The 18,214-nt window shown below is 36.2% G+C and overlaps 2 protein-coding genes across 2 annotated transcripts in view; both read right to left on the reverse strand.

Moving 5' to 3' along the window:
- Positions 1-2,517: 2,517 nt before the first annotated feature.
- LOC108775245 (glucose dehydrogenase [FAD, quinone]) lies at positions 2,518-7,719 on the reverse strand. Its single transcript, XM_018541550.1, has 9 exons — positions 6,753-7,719; positions 5,975-6,197; positions 5,604-5,732; positions 5,330-5,526; positions 5,165-5,259; positions 4,190-4,466; positions 3,601-4,069; positions 2,851-3,230; positions 2,518-2,644 (listed from the first exon to the last, which is right to left on the reverse strand). Exons 1-9 carry the CDS (start codon positions 6,885-6,887, stop codon positions 2,552-2,554), a joined length of 1,998 nt encoding a protein of 665 aa, XP_018397052.1. The 5' UTR covers positions 6,888-7,719; the 3' UTR covers positions 2,518-2,551.
- Positions 7,720-7,845: 126 nt separating this feature from the next.
- Positions 7,846-18,214, reverse strand: part of LOC108775246 (glucose dehydrogenase [FAD, quinone]) — a 24,845-nt gene continuing 14,476 nt past the window's right edge. The window contains exons 3-10 of the mRNA XM_018541551.1: positions 13,853-13,981; positions 12,988-13,184; positions 12,186-12,545; positions 10,671-10,818; positions 9,885-10,202; positions 9,175-9,545; positions 8,376-8,470; positions 7,846-8,284 (exon numbers count right to left, since the gene is read on the reverse strand). Of these exons, the coding sequence (XP_018397053.1) occupies positions 8,203-8,284; positions 8,376-8,470; positions 9,175-9,545; positions 9,885-10,202; positions 10,671-10,818; positions 12,186-12,545; positions 12,988-13,184; positions 13,853-13,981 (1,700 nt within the window). The 3' untranslated portion in view covers positions 7,846-8,202. The remainder of the gene's footprint in view (positions 8,285-8,375; positions 8,471-9,174; positions 9,546-9,884; positions 10,203-10,670; positions 10,819-12,185; positions 12,546-12,987; positions 13,185-13,852; positions 13,982-18,214) is intronic.

Below are 18,214 nucleotides of genomic sequence, written 5' to 3' on the forward strand. Positions count from 1 at the left end.
AGCGTCCGTTGAAACATGAATAGTCAAACATCCTCTTCTCCTCCTCGTACGTCTCATTGGGGACTTTTCTCGCGAGCATCGGCCGGCACGAGTGAAGTAGATAGACTCTCTTGTTGAGTTCCTTGAGCGAATTCCTGATTCGTTTCATGTTAGATAGCTAGAGGCACGACGGAAGCATGTTGAAGTCAGAAGACTTCTTGCGAATTTTGATGGCGCGAAGGTGATATTCTTCCTTTGCAACGTCGAAATTGACAACTATTGACAATAGGTATGTAGACAGGTGAAACATAGATACCGTACGATTTTTTTATATAAAATTGCGTGATATTTGGATGGATGTAGAGTTTAGAGGAAGACGTTCGCCTAGTCGATACCAACTAAAAGTAACATAACATCAATACTATAGTGTTTCGCACTTAACTCTCTAAAATTTTTAGAATAAATTATTATTCTGAAAAGTGAAATTTTACTCTAAAAAATTGAAAATTGAGCTCTTTTCAAGACTTTTTCAAGATTGACTCAATCTTAATTTTTTAGAGTGAGATGTCACTCCAAAGAATTTAAAAAGAACAACGTAACTGTTATGTAACTGTTTATTATTTATATTACATTTATATTGTTGAGTGTGAAACTACAACATGACGTTATGTTACCCCTAAATCCATTTCCACAATATATGGTTATTTAAAAATTATCAATGAATTTATAACTAATCATTATAGATTTAATCTTTAGATGATTATAAATAAATCTTTATAGATTTTTAAGAGAGTAACATACATTGTGAAAATGAGTTTAATCCATGTCGACTGACTAGGACTACTTTGGGTTTCAAAAATTGACTCGGATTAATTCTTTGCGATATATCCTGCTACGTTGATCGATGGCAACAATTCAAACTTCGCAAACTGGTCGATTTAACGGAAGTTAACGATGGCTCCAATTATTCAATTTTCCAACGGATTTGACGCGACACACATTCGCTTTGAGCGATCGTAATGTTTTATCGGAACACAGAATATCATAGAGGCATTATTTACGAAATCATCGCCTTTCTCAGACGAAGATTTCGTAAGAAACCATACCTTGAAGGCGTTAGCTCATTGTCATTTGCTCTACATGCTCCATATCAGATACGAACGTGTACTATTCCGGATGCGTTCGAGTGACCTGATCTGACATTCTCTCGTCGAAGGAGCGAGCACGTTCTCGGCATCACGACGTGTTGAAATTCAAGGACACTCCTTATAATAGCAATTCACAGCATGCAGAACTCGTATAAATAACGTGCACAATAGGTTCAGCAACTCGAAGAATAGATATAGATAGAATATAGGTGAACGGCAAGTTATATTATCGGGACAGAAAAATCAACTGAAATAGTTATTGCAAATGCATATTATTTTAGCGAGCAGAAGGAGCTTGCATGACATTTTTTGTAAAATGTGAAAATATTTTTGGCGCTCTTACGATTACGTGTATTCGAGGTGGGTTCTTTTACTTAGAAACATTTCAGGATAATTGTATTAACATAATTTGGTGGTGGAGGCGAGTTTTCTTGATATTCGAATCAATTATCTGTTCTGAATAGCAGCCCAATTATATAGATAGATCTTCCGAGCGGTTCATCGGATTTAATGCACTCTGGAGGCAAGCGCATTCGATCTCGAAAGGTTCAGATGGGTGAATAGCTACTGAGGTCAAGCGAAGGGTTACGAAATCGCTCTCGTGTAAGCACGCGAGTCTAAGGAGGTCGAGTGCCCAGCTCTCTCCAGCTTCTCCGAGTCCTAACGGGCATCCGTCCGTACCGGTCTATTCCGCCGCCGTGACCTCCTCCAAGGTACATTCCCTCGTTTTATCCCCTTTCCATCTTAATAATTGAGACGTAAGATATCGTAAGTGGATCCTTTGAGACTGCTGGGACGTATTCTTTTGCGGTGCCATAGAAGCTATCTGCGAAGACGAGCGAAATGACTTCGATTTCGTCGACAATTAAATTAAGTGATAATTTTCAATCGTTTTGCTAACCCAGATAGCGTGCAACTCGGTCGAATGGAATCTGATTTAACTTAAGTATTTAAGGTAGTTTATTTCTAGGCAGTTAAGATCAACTTTCATATTTCAATGTTTAATATAGAAATAACTATGGCATGAATAATTCAAGTTAAAGCTGTATAAACAAGTTATATGATCTGCACCAACATGTACTATTTTATGAAATGCTTTAAATTAACTTGTCACAGCGGTTATAATTTAACTTGGCTTCATTATTATGACAGCAAGAGTAAATTCCGTAAAACAAAACTGTTCATTCATAAATTTTCATCTTATTTTTATTGTTGTAACTGTTATCCAAAGTCAGTATAAACGTAAATGCAATGACTGACAAGGTACAGAGAAAAACAAAGCTCTATATAAACATGTATATTTTTATTAAATTTCACAAAAAATTATGTTACGATTATAAAAAGCATAACGCGGTAAAAATAAAAATTAATTCTACATCTAATTCTTTGGTATTAAAAGGCAGTTTTCATTTAATCTTCTTTATTTAATTGTTCATCACTTTGTAATCGTTCTTGATGAAATCAGTGACTCTCTCACCGATCATATTGATCGAGGCAACGGGATTACCGGAAATCATCTAAGAAATAGAAAGAAATTAGTTGATTACAAGTGATATAGAGATATTAATTGAACCTTTTTTCTAGGATATTGTATATAAACAAATTTCATAAAAATTATATTGAGTGCAATGTTAAATTAGTTTTTAGATACAAATTAATAAAAAAAAGCTTATGATTATATAAATACTAATTAACTATGTTTGTAAAATATCGAGATTTTTACCTGTGGCATAATGGAGGCATCGGCCACTCTTAAACCATCTATGCCATAAACTTTGAGAGCTGGATTAACGACAGCCATGGGATCCGAGGAAGGGCCCATTTTGCAAGTACCGGCCTGATGATTTTCAGGCCTGGTGTCGTATCGAAATTTGCAATCCCAGTACGCATAATTCATTTCTCCATTTTTTTTGTACTGTTCACATTCTGGGATGATAGTATCTATCATTTTTAAGTTGTACTTCTTCATCGTTTCTGCTTGCGATAGCTTTAAGATATACTGAATACCCTGATAAATAATCGATCGATCTTGCGGATGCGCTAAATCGTTGCTCCAGATAATCGGAGGACTTAAAGGATTTTTTGAGGCCAATATTAGACGACCTAGAATTTATCAGTAAAATATGTTTAAATGCGACAGTAAAATTTTCATTCTTTATAGAAAATAATACAATTTTCTAATTTTATTTAATTTGTTGAAACTTTATTCTTGATACTTATTTGTTGATACTTTAATTATAATTAGAATGCAATTATAATATATCGATTTTCTTTTAATGCGATTGTAAATAAAAAATATATTAAAATAATTTCGATGAGGAATATTTGATAGAAAAAATTGGAAGTGTTGTTTTAAAATCTTGTTCATCATGTAGCCTGGCTACGTAGCTATTTACATTATTATCAGTATTTTTATGCTAATATTGCGCTATTTACCTATAGCAAAAACTGAGTTACATAGTTATTGACTTACCTCTACTTAACGTTTGAATATTTACGGCGATAAATCTAACAGTTTGTTTGTTGTCGTACATTTTCAAGTCCTCAATCCTGCCGTCCGTGTTGCAAATAGCTTGATAGCCAGCGAAGAAGAACTGAATGTCCGGATCATCAGCGGTAGTATAGTTAGACGCTAGTATGCCGGTGACCTGGGCCAATCCTGTAGACGCTAATGGACCGGTTTGGTTGTATAAATATGTATCGGCATTGTTTATATTTAGTTCATCTATGTGCGTTTCACTGAGACTAAAATCCACGCCATACGACGCATGGTTGTGAAGATTTTCACCGACTCCCGGCAGATCGACGACCGTGCGAATCCCCACGGAGTCTAGATGTCTCTTCGGTCCAATACCCGATAGGAGCAGAAGCTGAGGCGAATTTATAGCTCCAGCCGTAAGAATCACTTCCTTCTTCGCTATTACGTTGTATTGCTGGCCGTTCTGCAAATTGTAAGTCGTTCATCTAGCCGTGTGACTCGGGACAAATCATCGTTTATTCATGAAGATGCAATTGCGAAGTTGCGTTCGTAGAAGCTCGAGAAATATGGGGTGTCCACTCACCATGATGAAAGTGATTCCTACGGTTTTCACTTTTGATGAATTTTTCATCGTATTGACTTTCGTCACAATCGCGTTTAGAGCCACATGTAGATTTTTACGATTCCTGTTGGGCCACAGGTAAGCTCTGGCGGTACTAAGTCTGACGCCATTTCTGCTGATTGTTTGTGCCACGGTAAAACCCGTGATATTCTGGCCCACTAAGTCCTCACTGACTCCTAAACCTGTCTCTTTTGCAGCCGTCAATATGTCCCAAGCGAATTGCGGCTGCCAGGGGAATCTATTAATGAAAGTAATCAGAGAGTTTAATTCGTACGTGTAGATCAATTAAATCGGTGGGGAAACTATAGGGATTACGTCAGAGACACGCTTTAGTTCTCAACGCACAGATCCTGTTTAATGAATCCGGATCAGCTACGCTAATTGCGATAGATAGAGATAAATGCGTTAAAATATTCTTTGATGATAAAACTAATTTTCAAAGAATAACTAATTAGGTATATAACAGATATCAAGGGATTTTTTACGGTAATCGCGCACAGCACACACACAATCACAATTTATTCCGTAAAATTGTTAATCTGAAGAAAAGACAAATATCTTCAGATTGTTTTTTTTAAATTCATTTATTTTAAATGACGATAAAAACAATTATGAAGCGACAAAGAGTGTGAAAATTAAAGTAGTATAAAGGCTATGGGCACACACAAAAAGAACTTAAGCAGTAAACGAATCACAGTAGAAAACATAAACCAATAACGTAAACAGTAGGAAATCTAAAATGTTGATTTGCCATAGTTTTTATGCTATTTTAATTCTCACACTCTTTTTATCGCTGTCATAACTGTTTACGTCATTTAAAGTAAAAAACAGTTTAAATTCATTCGTATCTTTTTTCAGAGTAAAATTCTACTGGACAAATTGCGACCTTAATGTTTCTTCTGCATGACACGAACTTAGGAAAACTGACATTTGTACCTTTCGACCGTCATTGGACCTCCAGTAGCGTGATCTTCTGCCCTGATTCTTCCAATTTCTTTATTGTCTTCCGATTTAAAGAAGTACGGCAGCACCTAATGTACAACAATTAATAATGATTTATGTGATATCGTGAAGAATTTAATAGTAACGTTTTCTCCATACGTCTTTCCATGACCATCCCGCGTTTCCCATTTCCATCCATCTGTCATAATCTTTCGCGTGGCCTCGATGATACGCCATACCATGATGAGAAGTGCATCCTCCGAGATTTTTACCTCTTGGCCAGCTACAACTACCGTTATATCTCAAACATGCGTACGATTCATTCGTGGTTTTATAGTTCCAATCCAGTTTGGTATCTGTAATATCGCACGATTGAAATTAATCGCAAACAATTACTAATATTAGCAGCTATGAAGAAATCAAGATAAATTACTGAGATAGAGTTGAAGGTTGCTCGGTATCTGCATGCCAGGTAACTCGTCTGGTCCAGCTTCTACAAGTAGCACGTTCCAGTTCTTAATTTCGCTCAGTCTAGCTGCTACGACTGATCCGGCTGCACCACCTGAATTAAAAACACAATATTGAATACCCATTAGTTTAGCCATCGTGAATTAATATCTCTCCAACATCCCAAATCGTTTAGAAATAGACATCATCTTAATGCTGATTTTAATTGATACGATTTAGAGATAAATGTTGAGTTTCTACGTTCACTGAACATAATTTCGCGAAACGTTTTGTTAAATTGCTTGATAGATAGGTTTTAATAGTCCATTACGTTCATGAATAAATTGATTATCTTACCTCCAACGACAATGAAGTCGTAAATAAATTGTGGTCTCTTGATGGGCGTGATTCGGTCGCACATTCCGTTAATTATTGAGCTATAGGCAGCTAACATGTTTATCATAGACAGAAACAAAGTGGCTGAATTGCCGTTGCAGACATCGGTCAATGAGGGTCCGTTTACGGAGAAGGGCGGCGAACATGGTGCTTCCGGCACATCGTAGTCCAACGAGTACATGTTCTATAATACCATATAACGTATAGTTTACACGACTAAATATATTGCGGCACTTAAGAATGTTGATCTCGAGTTTATGCGTCGTATAAACCGTAGAACGATGCTCCATTATTTTGTGAATATCACGGCCATTACTGTTGTGAAATCACTTTACTCTCGCAATCAAATTACGAATAACCGTAATAATCTACGAGGATTTAATATCAAGTCTTGCATATAATTCTCTCGATTAACTTTATTGAATTTTGTCAAATTCTAATTGGAGAAATTTATTACAATAGACAAATATTATTTTATTTAAATATACTAGTTACCTGTTTCCATTTTTCAAAATATTGAAAAAAAGTTTTAGTAAAGAAGTCATTTGATATATTTACTATTATTTTTACTATTATTTGATTTTCTTACTTATTGTAACGAGACTTTGAGTTTAAATTTTTAAAACTTGATTTTGTTTTTGTAATATTTCTACTTTTATTATGATTAATTTAAAAAAATGTTTTTTCTTTCACATCTAATACAATTGACAAGCGATACATCGGTAGAATAATAACGTACCATTTTCCGTGAATAAGATTGTTGTAAGGAGTATTGTCCGTTGTGCTCGGCTTTTACTACCTGATTGCGGCATCCGTTTTGTTGTCGCTTTGTTATATACCCGTTTCGCATATATGCATATGCACGTATGCACATACCGTGAAATGTCTAGCTGTGATTAAGTGCTCAACGCATATAACATAAAAACGATAATAACGGCGCTTGTTATAACCCCTGCTTGTCACACTTGTATATCACCGCACGTGCTATCATTTTAGAAAAATGACGAATAGTCTGTCACTAAAATAGCGCAAATAAAATAGATACCAGCTATTATAACCTGTGTTTCCGCTGAACCCATTTGCATTCCGGAAGTTAGAGTAAAAGCATGTGTATTGCACATAAAACTTTTGTAAGCGTTAATTGTTTAAAGTTTTTATCAAATTACTTTATATAGGCGGATTAATTTCAATAAATATTTAGTTGTTACGGCAAGCAATTGTTTATCTTTTGAGACCGCATTTATTTATGATTATTGCATTTATTTACGACATGTAAATGCAATTCATAATAACATTATAGGATCGGCTGGAAGCAGCGGTTATTCTGTATTTGGTCTGTGCTACTATGCAATCTTGTTTATTTACAATATTTTGATTTACACTCGGACGATTCGAGAGTGGCCGAACTATCCATATTTATAATTCATTTCGTTTTTTTTTTTACATATTTTTTGTTAACAATTAATTACTATGTTTTTTGGCGGTTGATGTACCAGGTACCAGAATCTGTCTTTGGTTATTATTTTAATAGGACATCCATAATGGTATTACATGCTATTACAGTTATATATTGAAAGCTATGTATGCGATATGGAAAAAGATTATTGTAGCATAATATGTACATCTCAACTTTTTCATAATTATAACCTCTTAATGCATACAGTAACTAAAAACAACAAAAAATTGTTGAAGGAATTAATAATAATAGTAACAATATACTTATAAGTTGTACGGAGATTTATGCTCGTTGTGTCACAGCTAATTGATTGATGACAGATCTCTCGACTAGCTGCGATGCTACGAGACACAATCTTAGGAAATTCCTAACTGGAAATTAAGACATGGCGGTACAGCGAGACGACGACTGCCATCAGTCGTACGATTCGCTGCGTTAGTAACAATAATTGTACTTTGCAATATAATTTTGAGTTCTAATATAGCACACTCGAGCTATATCGAGCGGGATGTATCCGGCTCGATCGCTCGATCATACCGAAGAGAAAGAGAGAGAGAGAGAGAGAGAGAGAGAGAGAGAGAGAGAGAGAGAGAGAGAGAAAGGATATCGCAGCCTACAGGAATCTTCCAGAAAGTCCTTGCCTTTGATCGCGTTCTTGCCGACTTTTTTTTAGGCTGCGGAATACGCATTGATGGATGCAATAAGAGACTAGATAGATCGTGGAGAGCCCGGGCTACCATATTGCTTGATCCCAGTCGATGTACTTGATCCCCCAAAGTAACAGGTCCAGCGTACTGTCGATCGTCGCGCGTGAACTAGGAAACATGGTAAATTGCTGGTGACTAATGATGCATCCAAGGATGATTGTGTTTCTCTATGGGGCAAGGTTCTTTGTCATTCCCGTACCATTGTGTACCGGCAACACCCCAGTCGGACTTGATGAACGCAGCTGCCCTTTCGCCGATCATCATGGCCGGGGCTGCCGTGTTGCTGGATGTTACCTTGAAAAGAAATCATTATTCTATATATCTTTTCTTTTAATTTTCACGTTAGATTATAAAAATGTTTTAAAATGAGCTTTCACAGAATTTTATGAATACATAAAACAACATATTTTAAAGACATTATACAATATATTAAAAGATTAAATTAGAGCTAGAAATGAATAAGACGAACATAGATTATAACTATCAGATTGTCAGATGACAATCATATGAAAGCTTATAAATTTGTTAATCTAACTTTAAATAATTTATAATTTTTCTAAGATTTTAGAATAATAATCTGGTGCATTTTTATTTATAACTTTAATGTTATACAATTTTAATATATGATTTATATTTATATAATACGTAATTGGATTCTTCAATTATCTCTCATATTACACGATGCATAAGATTATAAGATAAAATACTATTTTAAACACTTTTTACTATCTCTAACACAATTTATAGAGTCTCTAAAATAGGCTTTACGTAATAAGGAATCCCAACGAATGATTAAAAACTTCATGACTAACGTACATTCAAACGATAATAGCACTTTAATCGTAAAAAAGAATCTTCGCAATGAAAAAATTCGTGTATCTCACGATCTTCGTTAATGATCGTCCATTTGATGTTCAGTAAGTACAGTAAAAGCAAAAAAAAAAGAAGAAAAAACGCATCAACACTCGCGATATTCTCGCGATTACAGAAATACCTACCTGGGGCATAATGGACGTATCGGCCACCCGGAGATTCCCGATGCCACGTACCCTCAATCGATTATCGACTACGGCCATGGGATCATTAGGTGGACCCATCTTGCAGGAACCCGCCTGATGATTCTCCGGGCCGGTGTTCTGGCGCACGGCGCAAGCCCAATATTTTTTGCTCAAATATTGATATTTGGAGCACTGTCGCAATGGTTGATTAATCAGAGTCATATTGTACTTGGCCATGGCACTGGTTTTGGCGAGGGACAACGAAATCTCGATAGCCTCCACGAGGATCTGCACATCCATAGAATCGTTCAGGTAGTTGCCCCAAATGATTGGACTCTCGAGAGGGTTGTTACTGGCGAGACGTAGTTTCCCTGCGGCCAAGTTCGTTTATTGGTGGCGGTTAATCGGTGACAGAACAGTACGCTACATTGACGTGCGATACATTGACTGTCGAAATTCATCGAAATTTCACGGACCACCGAGACGCAACGTGAAAGTATTGATTAATCAATTTGTAGAAATTTTCCCGGTGATAACCACGATCGCGGACGATCATCATTTCCCGACCAGTCCTATCATTCCCGCGTTAAATTACGGACGGAATTTATGGTGGTCGGTGATCAATGATAAATTGATTGAAATTACCATATAATTAGTTAATTTTTGCAGGCGGGAGTCTGGTACTTCGGCGGCTAATTACGTTCGCTTACCTTTACTACGCGGTTGTGTCATTGTTGGCGATATGCTGATTCTGCGACCATTATTGTCCATGGTAATACCCGCTTCACCGGTGCTTGCACAGGCTGCCTGATAGCCACCGAAAAACAGCTGAATATCAGGATGATTCTTAGTTGTGTAGGTCGACGGTAACATCCCGGTCAGTTGTGACAAGCCAGTCGACGACATCGGTCCTTTTTGGAAGGCGAGATATTCCGCGACAGACATCCAGTTCAAGTCGAACAAATTCGATTGATTAATGGTGAACGATAAAGTGTACGACACGTGATTATGCAGGTTTTCTCCGACACCTGGAGCAAAGTGGCTCAGTTAATTAAAAACGTAATTATCGACTTTGACGTAATTATTCCGGTTGGTGACTCGATCAATCGTCGACTTGACACTCGTGTCCGTCATTTATGTTCAATAAGAACGAAAGCTTTACGCTTTTCGTAATTAACGTAGACGTTTGAATCTATATCCGCGAGAATTAATCTCGGTCATACTTTAAATAAGATGCTCCGAAGAATCTAAGAACTGATTTTCTCCAATGCCTAATTAATTTTCTTTCAACAGCACTTGACTCTTGTTTGACTTTGTTAAATTTATATCCAACGAGAGACTTGATGCTATCGTCATAATGCTAATTACGAATCGAATAATAAATTTTCATGCGTCATCGATGAATTACGCTAAATTCTGTCGGAGGATTATTATCTTCTCTGAGAGGTACATCATCTTACTCATAATGATTTACGTACGATGAATGGATTGCTTACCTGGAAGATCCTTGACGACTGTGACGTTCATCGCCCTTAGATGTTCCTTCGGCCCGATTCCGGAGAGTAGCAACAGTTGAGGCGAATTTACGGCACCACCGGAGGCGATTACCTCCTTTGTGGCGCGGGCAACTCGAAGTTCACCATCCTGAAGATGCGTTCATTGAAACTCACATCACCAAACTCACCGACGCGCTTTAGAGCGCGAACTTGATTTCGCGTTTAAGTGCCGGTAACTACTCCGACAAAAAGCAAAGTTCCCCGATGCCGCGCGATATCGTCATATTATGTCCCGTCTAGTTTCAACAACGTGTACATTTTGCGGAATTTAACGCGTCGTAACTATTAATTAATGAAAACACTAAATCAAGCTCAAACTGGGTTAGTATGGGCTTTTATAATTCACTCTCGAATATCTAAAGATGTCAATATAAAATAAAGTACGACAAATTGATTATTGATTTTTACATGATAAACTTATAAATGCAGCAAACAAGATAAAAATTGTCCTCTAATATCCGTGAAAGTGACTCTTTTAAGCGAAATCTGCGCATGAGCTATCAGCTATTATGTAATTATTGATTTGCGCATGAAAAACTTATAGCTGCAGCGAGTGAGATAAAAATTATCTTTTTAATATACCCATGTAAAGTGACTTCATTATGTGATATCGACTATTATACATATAATTATTAGTGTGCACACGAAAAACTTGAAACTTCAGCGAACGAAGAAACAAAAGTTTTTAATATCCGTGAAAATGACTTTGCATTGTTCAACTTTTGCGCATGATTACTAGAGCGTTGTATTATATCTTAATATAAGCTAAAACAATAAAATAAGACCCTCGGCAAAATTCCCACTCGTGCATAATACAAATTTTTCAAGCGTGACGTATTTAGCGTATTTATAAAAGTTGCAGCGTGTTTTGCTGTAACTTTCGATAAAAAAACCTCTTGCTCGCGATTTTGTAACAAGCAGGATTTCCGGAATCCATAAAAATTACATCTGTCAATCATACAGTATTTGAATATTTGAAAATAGATTTATATTATTTATTGCTATAACTATAATAATAATAATAATAATTTGAAAGGTCTTGTTAATTCTATTATTACTGTTATTATTAATCTGTGATAAATGATTTTTGATTTCTATGAAAAATGATAGAAATTAAAATTTCATCCCACACATCTCTCTTACTTATAAGTACGTATTGAAAACTCGAATATAATATCTAGATATATTCTAGATCCATAATTAAGTTGGACTTTAAAATTAGATTAAATTAAATAATATTCAATGAATAATAATGAAGTGATTTTCTATTAAATAAAGTTTCTAACATTTTAGCACAGCTCTTAATATATTACATCATATTAGCGAATAATATTATTTGAGGGAATAATAATTATTAAATTCAATACATATTCAAATAAGTTTTTAATGTAGGATGAAATATAAAGGAAAATGTTATGATCGTCGAGTTAAGAGAATATAAACGCGTATACTAACTTGATAAAATTCGACTCCAACGGCCTTGTTATTTGAGATCAAGATCTTTGTAACAGTGGCGTTTAGCGAGATGTGCAAATTGCGTCGATTCCGATTCGGTCGTAAGAACGCTGAGGCGCTACTCACTCGGACACCACTCTTGCTTGTGGTTTGAGCCACAGTGAAGCCTGTAAATTGGTCACCATTCAGATCCTCGCTAATCGGGTATCCTCTTTCAGCTGCCGCGGCGAGGATGTCTTTTGTGATTTCAGGTTGCCACGGAAACCGCTCAACGGTTAGCAGACCACCGGTCGAATGATACTTGCGACCAACTCGACGGATCTCCGTGTTGTTCTCGGAACACGTAAAGTACGGCAAGACCTAAACAAGATCGGCCATTATTTCTTGCGAATGTATTTCTTATTCGATCTCTTCAAATATCCCGGAGTTGAGAACTTTTAGAGATCAATATTTGTGAAAAACTGCACCGGCAAAATTTTCTTTTTCTAAATATCGTTTTGTAGAACTACGAGACTTTTAATATCATGGATAGCATATGCTAATTATATTGTAACTTGTACTTTTACAGCACTTTTTATTAGTTCGACAAGTTATAACTGAATAATTACGTCGACATGAAACGGTTAGTTTGTATCTTTCATTCTCTATAGTGTTTCATTATTGTAATAGGTATTGCAATTTAAAGAGACAGAGTCTGAATAATTTCAATTTTGCCTTTCATTTTAATTCGTCTGTATTTAGATTATTTAAAACATTTGAAATAGTCTATTATCATAACAAGTTTATGGGATCTTTCTCTTACATCGCGCCAACTCCATCCGTGATTGCCCATGGCCGCCCAATTGTCAAAATCTTTCGCGTGGCCCCGCATATACATCATACCATTGTGAACGGACGTCCCACCTAGATTTTTACCACGCGGCCAACTGCAGGATCCGCCGTCTGACAGACAAGCGTTCATCTCGTTCGTGGTTTGATACTGCCAGTCAATGACAGTTCCTATCGGCAAAATTGTCAGATCGTTTTAACATGCGTAAAGCCCGCAACGGATCGTAACACAGCACTCGCAATAATATAGATTCCAGATGAGCACAGCAACAATTTCCTCTCGGAGGTGCTCGGAACACTCGTATGTTTTAAATAAAAGCGATATGATTACTCGCATTATTCCAGACCCGTCGATATATCTCAGATACACGTGCTGAATTGTTTCACTATGTCCTTACAGATTTTATCGTAACTAATTTGACATCGATTCTCTTTTAATAAAATTATCGTTGAATTAAATGCGTGGCGCTCTGATTAAAATCAAGCTTCAGAGATGCTAATAAATGATAATATATTAGCTCTTATTGAATTTTAAACAGACACGCTCGAAATTTTATTTCATAGCATAATTAACGAACATTGAAAATGAAAAGAGAGATTATTTTATGGAAATATTCTACAGGAAAAGATCGAATTTAAATGAATGAAAGACGAAAAAAAACTCTCGCGCTTTTTATATCTTATACACATTTCTGATATTCACTTGCATGTTGAACGATAAAGTAAAAATCAAAATAAAACTACACCTTAAATACTTATTATCGCGGCGAGGTTTGAACGTGGTACAGATAACAGAACAACAGCGCTATGTATGCAGGGAGAGTCCAATTGAAACTTACCCAGAAATGTTGCCACCATACTGGGAACATCAGCACCCGGTGGTTCGTCCGGGCCGGCTTCTAGCAACAAAACTTTCCATTCGGGTATGTCGCTCAGTCTAGACGCCACCACGGCACCGGCTGATCCTCCTAATTCCGAAGCGACAAAAGTCATTAAAGTCCTGTCGTTATACGGCGCGAACGGGCTACGATTCGAGAAAAATGCATCAGCGACCGGCGGTGATGCAGAAGAAACAAGTCTCGGGTGAAATACCGCTTATAATTGCATTCGCCGGAAGGAAAGCATCTGTGCGACCCTAATTAACTTTTCTTTTTTCACGATTAGATCCAACGTTGGCTGATAAATCACGGCCGATTCATCGCCCGCTGGATCGTTCGCGAGTTCCTTTTCTTTTGTCTGCATATCAATGTTCAGTTAATGATAAGTGCAAAGAAAGCTAGAAAGAGCTCTATGTGTCTGGTAAGAGCTGAAAAGTCACACCAACTGATGGTGCGATTATCGTGTTGATGTTAGAACGTAATACATAGTTTCAGACTGTTATGTTAATCAACTATCGCCGGATGAACATAATTTGACGCCGTGGTTGTTATTATTATGATCCTATCAATTGTTACGAAAAGGCTTGTCTATGGCATTGGAAAGTTGGTAGTTAAGGCCTTGACAATGGCTTGCCAAGAGCAGTGTAATTACAGCTGTGTGCGTGTTGATAAAATTGCGCCTAGAGAGAGACAGAAAAAACGATATTTTGCTGAAGTATTTAAAAATTTAGGTTGATACAAATCTAAAAATAATTTTGTTCGGACATCAAAATGATTAAATGACGTGCAATGCTGCTAAAAGTTTTGATATTCTGAGAGCATCGTGTATAATTATTTTAATTTGACTCAATAAATTATTTTCTCTGATCTGTATTACCTATTTTATACATAGATATTTCAGCAAAACTGATATTTAATCAAAACGGTTTTTTTTTCTCCGTGTAGACATCTCTTTTTAATGATATTTAAATGTTTCTCCGCTTTTCCGAAACGGATCTTTTGGTAAGTGTTCAATCACACAATATAATATGCATAAGCATAAGTATATATATATATATATATATATATATATATATAATATAAAAAATATTATATACACGTCAATTTTGATATTTAATATTGGTATGAAATCTTATCAGACTGACATTGTTAATTTTGAGTTTTATTTGAGTTGGATATTGTATCAGTTTATTTGCATACTCGTATCTCTTACTAGGACACTATGCTTTGAACATTTAAATAAAGCACCTTATCGCGATGCTTCCGCAACTCTATGCCGGGCAAATAAATTGTTAATTTAGGTTTTCACGAGTACAATAGAAACAGGCGTTCCCATCGTAACGGAGGTCCCTGCGTTTGCGTGGTCGGTCGAGATTTGCGAATGTCACCGCATTATCGGCGACGTTTGTTTGAAACGGTCACGCAACTGGCATAATTTGTACGCTCGCGTAGCGCACAGGTACAATAATGCAGGGGCTTCAATAATGTTGTTTTATCATATATGAAAATGTATTATTTTACTGCAGCATATTGACAATAAACATAACAACGGAAGGGGAGGAAGTTTGCGTTTATTTTTCTTTCATTTTTAACATTCGATTAATTGGACAGATTAACTCAACGGGACCGTGTGATACGCGTTTCATGCGACATAAATACGTTCCGCGGGCCAGTCGCTTACAACGGAATCGCGTTAATTGAATTCTACTTTCCCGCAGATATTACGGATTACAACTGGGATATTCTAATCAAGAAATTCAATTAGTATTTCCGCATGTGTATCAAATTGTGTTACGGCGACTGCCACTTGCGTAATACGATTTGCCTGCCCTATTTTGTCGATCGCGCATAATTACATCCATGTAAATCGGACTCACGTACATAATGGCCAAATACAAATGGTTTCTTTTCTGACTTAATATCTTCTGTATGAATATGCTTTCGGCGTTACAGATTAATTTTGCGGTGAACGCGAGCGCGAATTTCATCGCGTCTCATATAAAGTCGCTTTCTGCTGGCGAAGCTGACGAACGTCTTGGTACAACGGACTTCGTCAATGAGAAACCAAGAAGGAATTTTTCGAGCGAAAAATGCTCTATCTTGTTATTTGAAGAGTAATGTATTTCTGCGACCGGACGAATAATTGATAATTCTCTAATAGGGGGTCAGATTCTACGCAATTCGTAGAAGTCAATCTGCATGGTTGGTATAAATAGTTGAGATTTGCACTATATATTATTTGTATGACCCCGAAATTGCAACGGTGTAAACGAACCTTTCCAGTTGCACGTAATAGCATACTCGATAAGAGTCGTTATCAAACGGGGAAAAATAACTTTCCTGAAAAGCAAATGCGTTTACGCACTCACACTTGAATGACAATATATCACGCGCGTCGTGTTAAAATATTGTACACACGAATAATTTACGTAAATTTCCTTTTTTTTCTCTTTAATTTTATATTCTTGCATAAATCGAGACGGTACTCGAGATTTTAATTATAATTAGTTACTTTTCAATGTCATTTCAGTGTCAGACGTCCATTTACGTAACTTTTTTTTTTTCCCTATTAGACACTGACATTTCTGTTTGTGCACGGGATTTCTTGTGAATTATGAAACGAATGATCACGTTATAAGATATATAGGGGAGGGAACGAGATAGTTGATGCATATTCAACAAGATTACTTCCGCAAGTCAGTTTCCACCTCTTCCTCACATCCATGAATATTATATTTATAATACACGACGGATAAATATTTATTTAACCACAACCGCGGTAACGTGCTGTCTAGAAAATTGCACGTGTTTTAACTATGTTAAATATATAAAGTTTATAGATTTCTTTCTTTTCTTTTTTTTTTTTATATATCCGACTGCAGTCCTCGTGCGATAAAACATTTCTGATCTCATCGTTTTTCCTCTTTCAAACGGTGGAATACTCGCGATATTTCAATCGATATGGTTGTTAAACGTGTTTGCAGCGTGCTCGAGAGGGTATGGCGTTTGCGGAGAAACGAGTTACGCGGCGAAACTGCCAGTATACTTTTCCTTCTTATATCTACAAATAGAAGTGTAAAGAAAGTCCCGGAAGGAAGAAAAATACGGCGATATGAGCTCATGCGAGTAAGTACGGGCACGCGCCAAATTCATTTCTCGATAATAATTAGTCATTCAATTGAACTTGACGCGCCGCGACCTAAGAGCAGCAGTCTTGCGCGTTTCTAAAGAATTTTCATATAGACGCCAAGCCGGAACAAACGGGGAGGAATTTTATCAGCACTAAATCAGCTTAATGATGTCTATAATTAGCTCCTTTATGAGAACCACTTTGAATTCAGCCATTAATAAAGGAAATTACTTCCTGTTGCGGATAAACTTCCCGTATATGTATAGTATATTAAATAAGCAAACGCGAATACGAATTGAATTTATGCTAATTATATTGTTTCAAAAGTATAAAGGTCGAAAGGGGAATATTTGCTTAACCTAGCTTTGAAATAACTTTATGCAGTACAGAAAGACGTTATCGCAAAATATCTTTGCTGTGACATGATTTTATTTATATTGGTATATTAAATAAGATACGTTTATACAGCAGTATAATTTCTCTTCTCTACAAAATTATTCAGTAAAAATAAAGAGAGCAAATCATTTACTCTCTTATTGACTGTAATAGCTTAAATAGAATATAATTGGATATTAATTAACTAAATTTTAAATAAGCAAGAATTAATATAACCCGCATAGGAAATAAAAAATTCTGAATAAATTTTTTATCTTCATTAAAGTATGTATGTCCATTAGTGTAGGTATTATTTTTTAATACAGTGGTTTTTTCTGTTTAAATTAAAATATCGTACTTTAATAGAAGATGGATATATTTTTTTTTATACTGAATTTCCACAGAAAGTTAAATAATAAAATATTCGAGTTTCCCTGGATGACAGTTTATATGGATGACAGTTGATTAATATATAGCTGTTAATATTTATATACACCGAAATGTCAGTTTTTTCTAGAAAGTCTAGTCTTTTTGCGTTTCTTGCACAAAATTCAACCAAGATTGAGAAAAATGTATTTGTCCAATAAGCGTGTAAGAATGTCGTTCGAATGTCTGCCTCGTATGGTAAATATTCTCCTTATTGCACACCGAGATTATTTTTGTTACGGTTTTCACACGCAACTTAGCGACCCGCTTTCGGCGCAACAGCGCGGAAAATAGATTGCGTCCGATCGCGATCGTTTTTGTCGCCGTTCTTTCGATATTCATGATCCCAGTCTCTCTCTCTCTCTCTCTCTCTCTCTCTCTCTCTCTCTCTC

Source organism: Cyphomyrmex costatus, unplaced genomic scaffold (genome assembly GCF_001594065.2).
Source record: "Cyphomyrmex costatus isolate MS0001 unplaced genomic scaffold, Ccosl1.0 scaffold29, whole genome shotgun sequence".
Classification (NCBI taxonomy): domain Eukaryota; kingdom Metazoa; phylum Arthropoda; class Insecta; order Hymenoptera; family Formicidae; genus Cyphomyrmex; species Cyphomyrmex costatus.

What these genes read in the sequence shown, in the direction of transcription:
- LOC108775245 (XM_018541550.1), bottom strand. Translation starts at nt 6,887, where the DNA reads ATGTGCATACGTGCATATGCATATATGCGAAACGGGTATATAACAAAG. An exon ending in AATCTTATTCACGGAAAATG is followed by an intron (nt 6,198 to 6,752) that starts GTACGTTATTAT and finishes ATGGTATTATAG; the next exon opens with AACATGTACTCGTTGGACTA. An exon ending in CAACCTTCAACTCTATCTCA is followed by an intron (nt 5,527 to 5,603) that starts GTAATTTATCTT and finishes GCGATATTACAG; the next exon opens with ATACCAAACTGGATTGGAAC.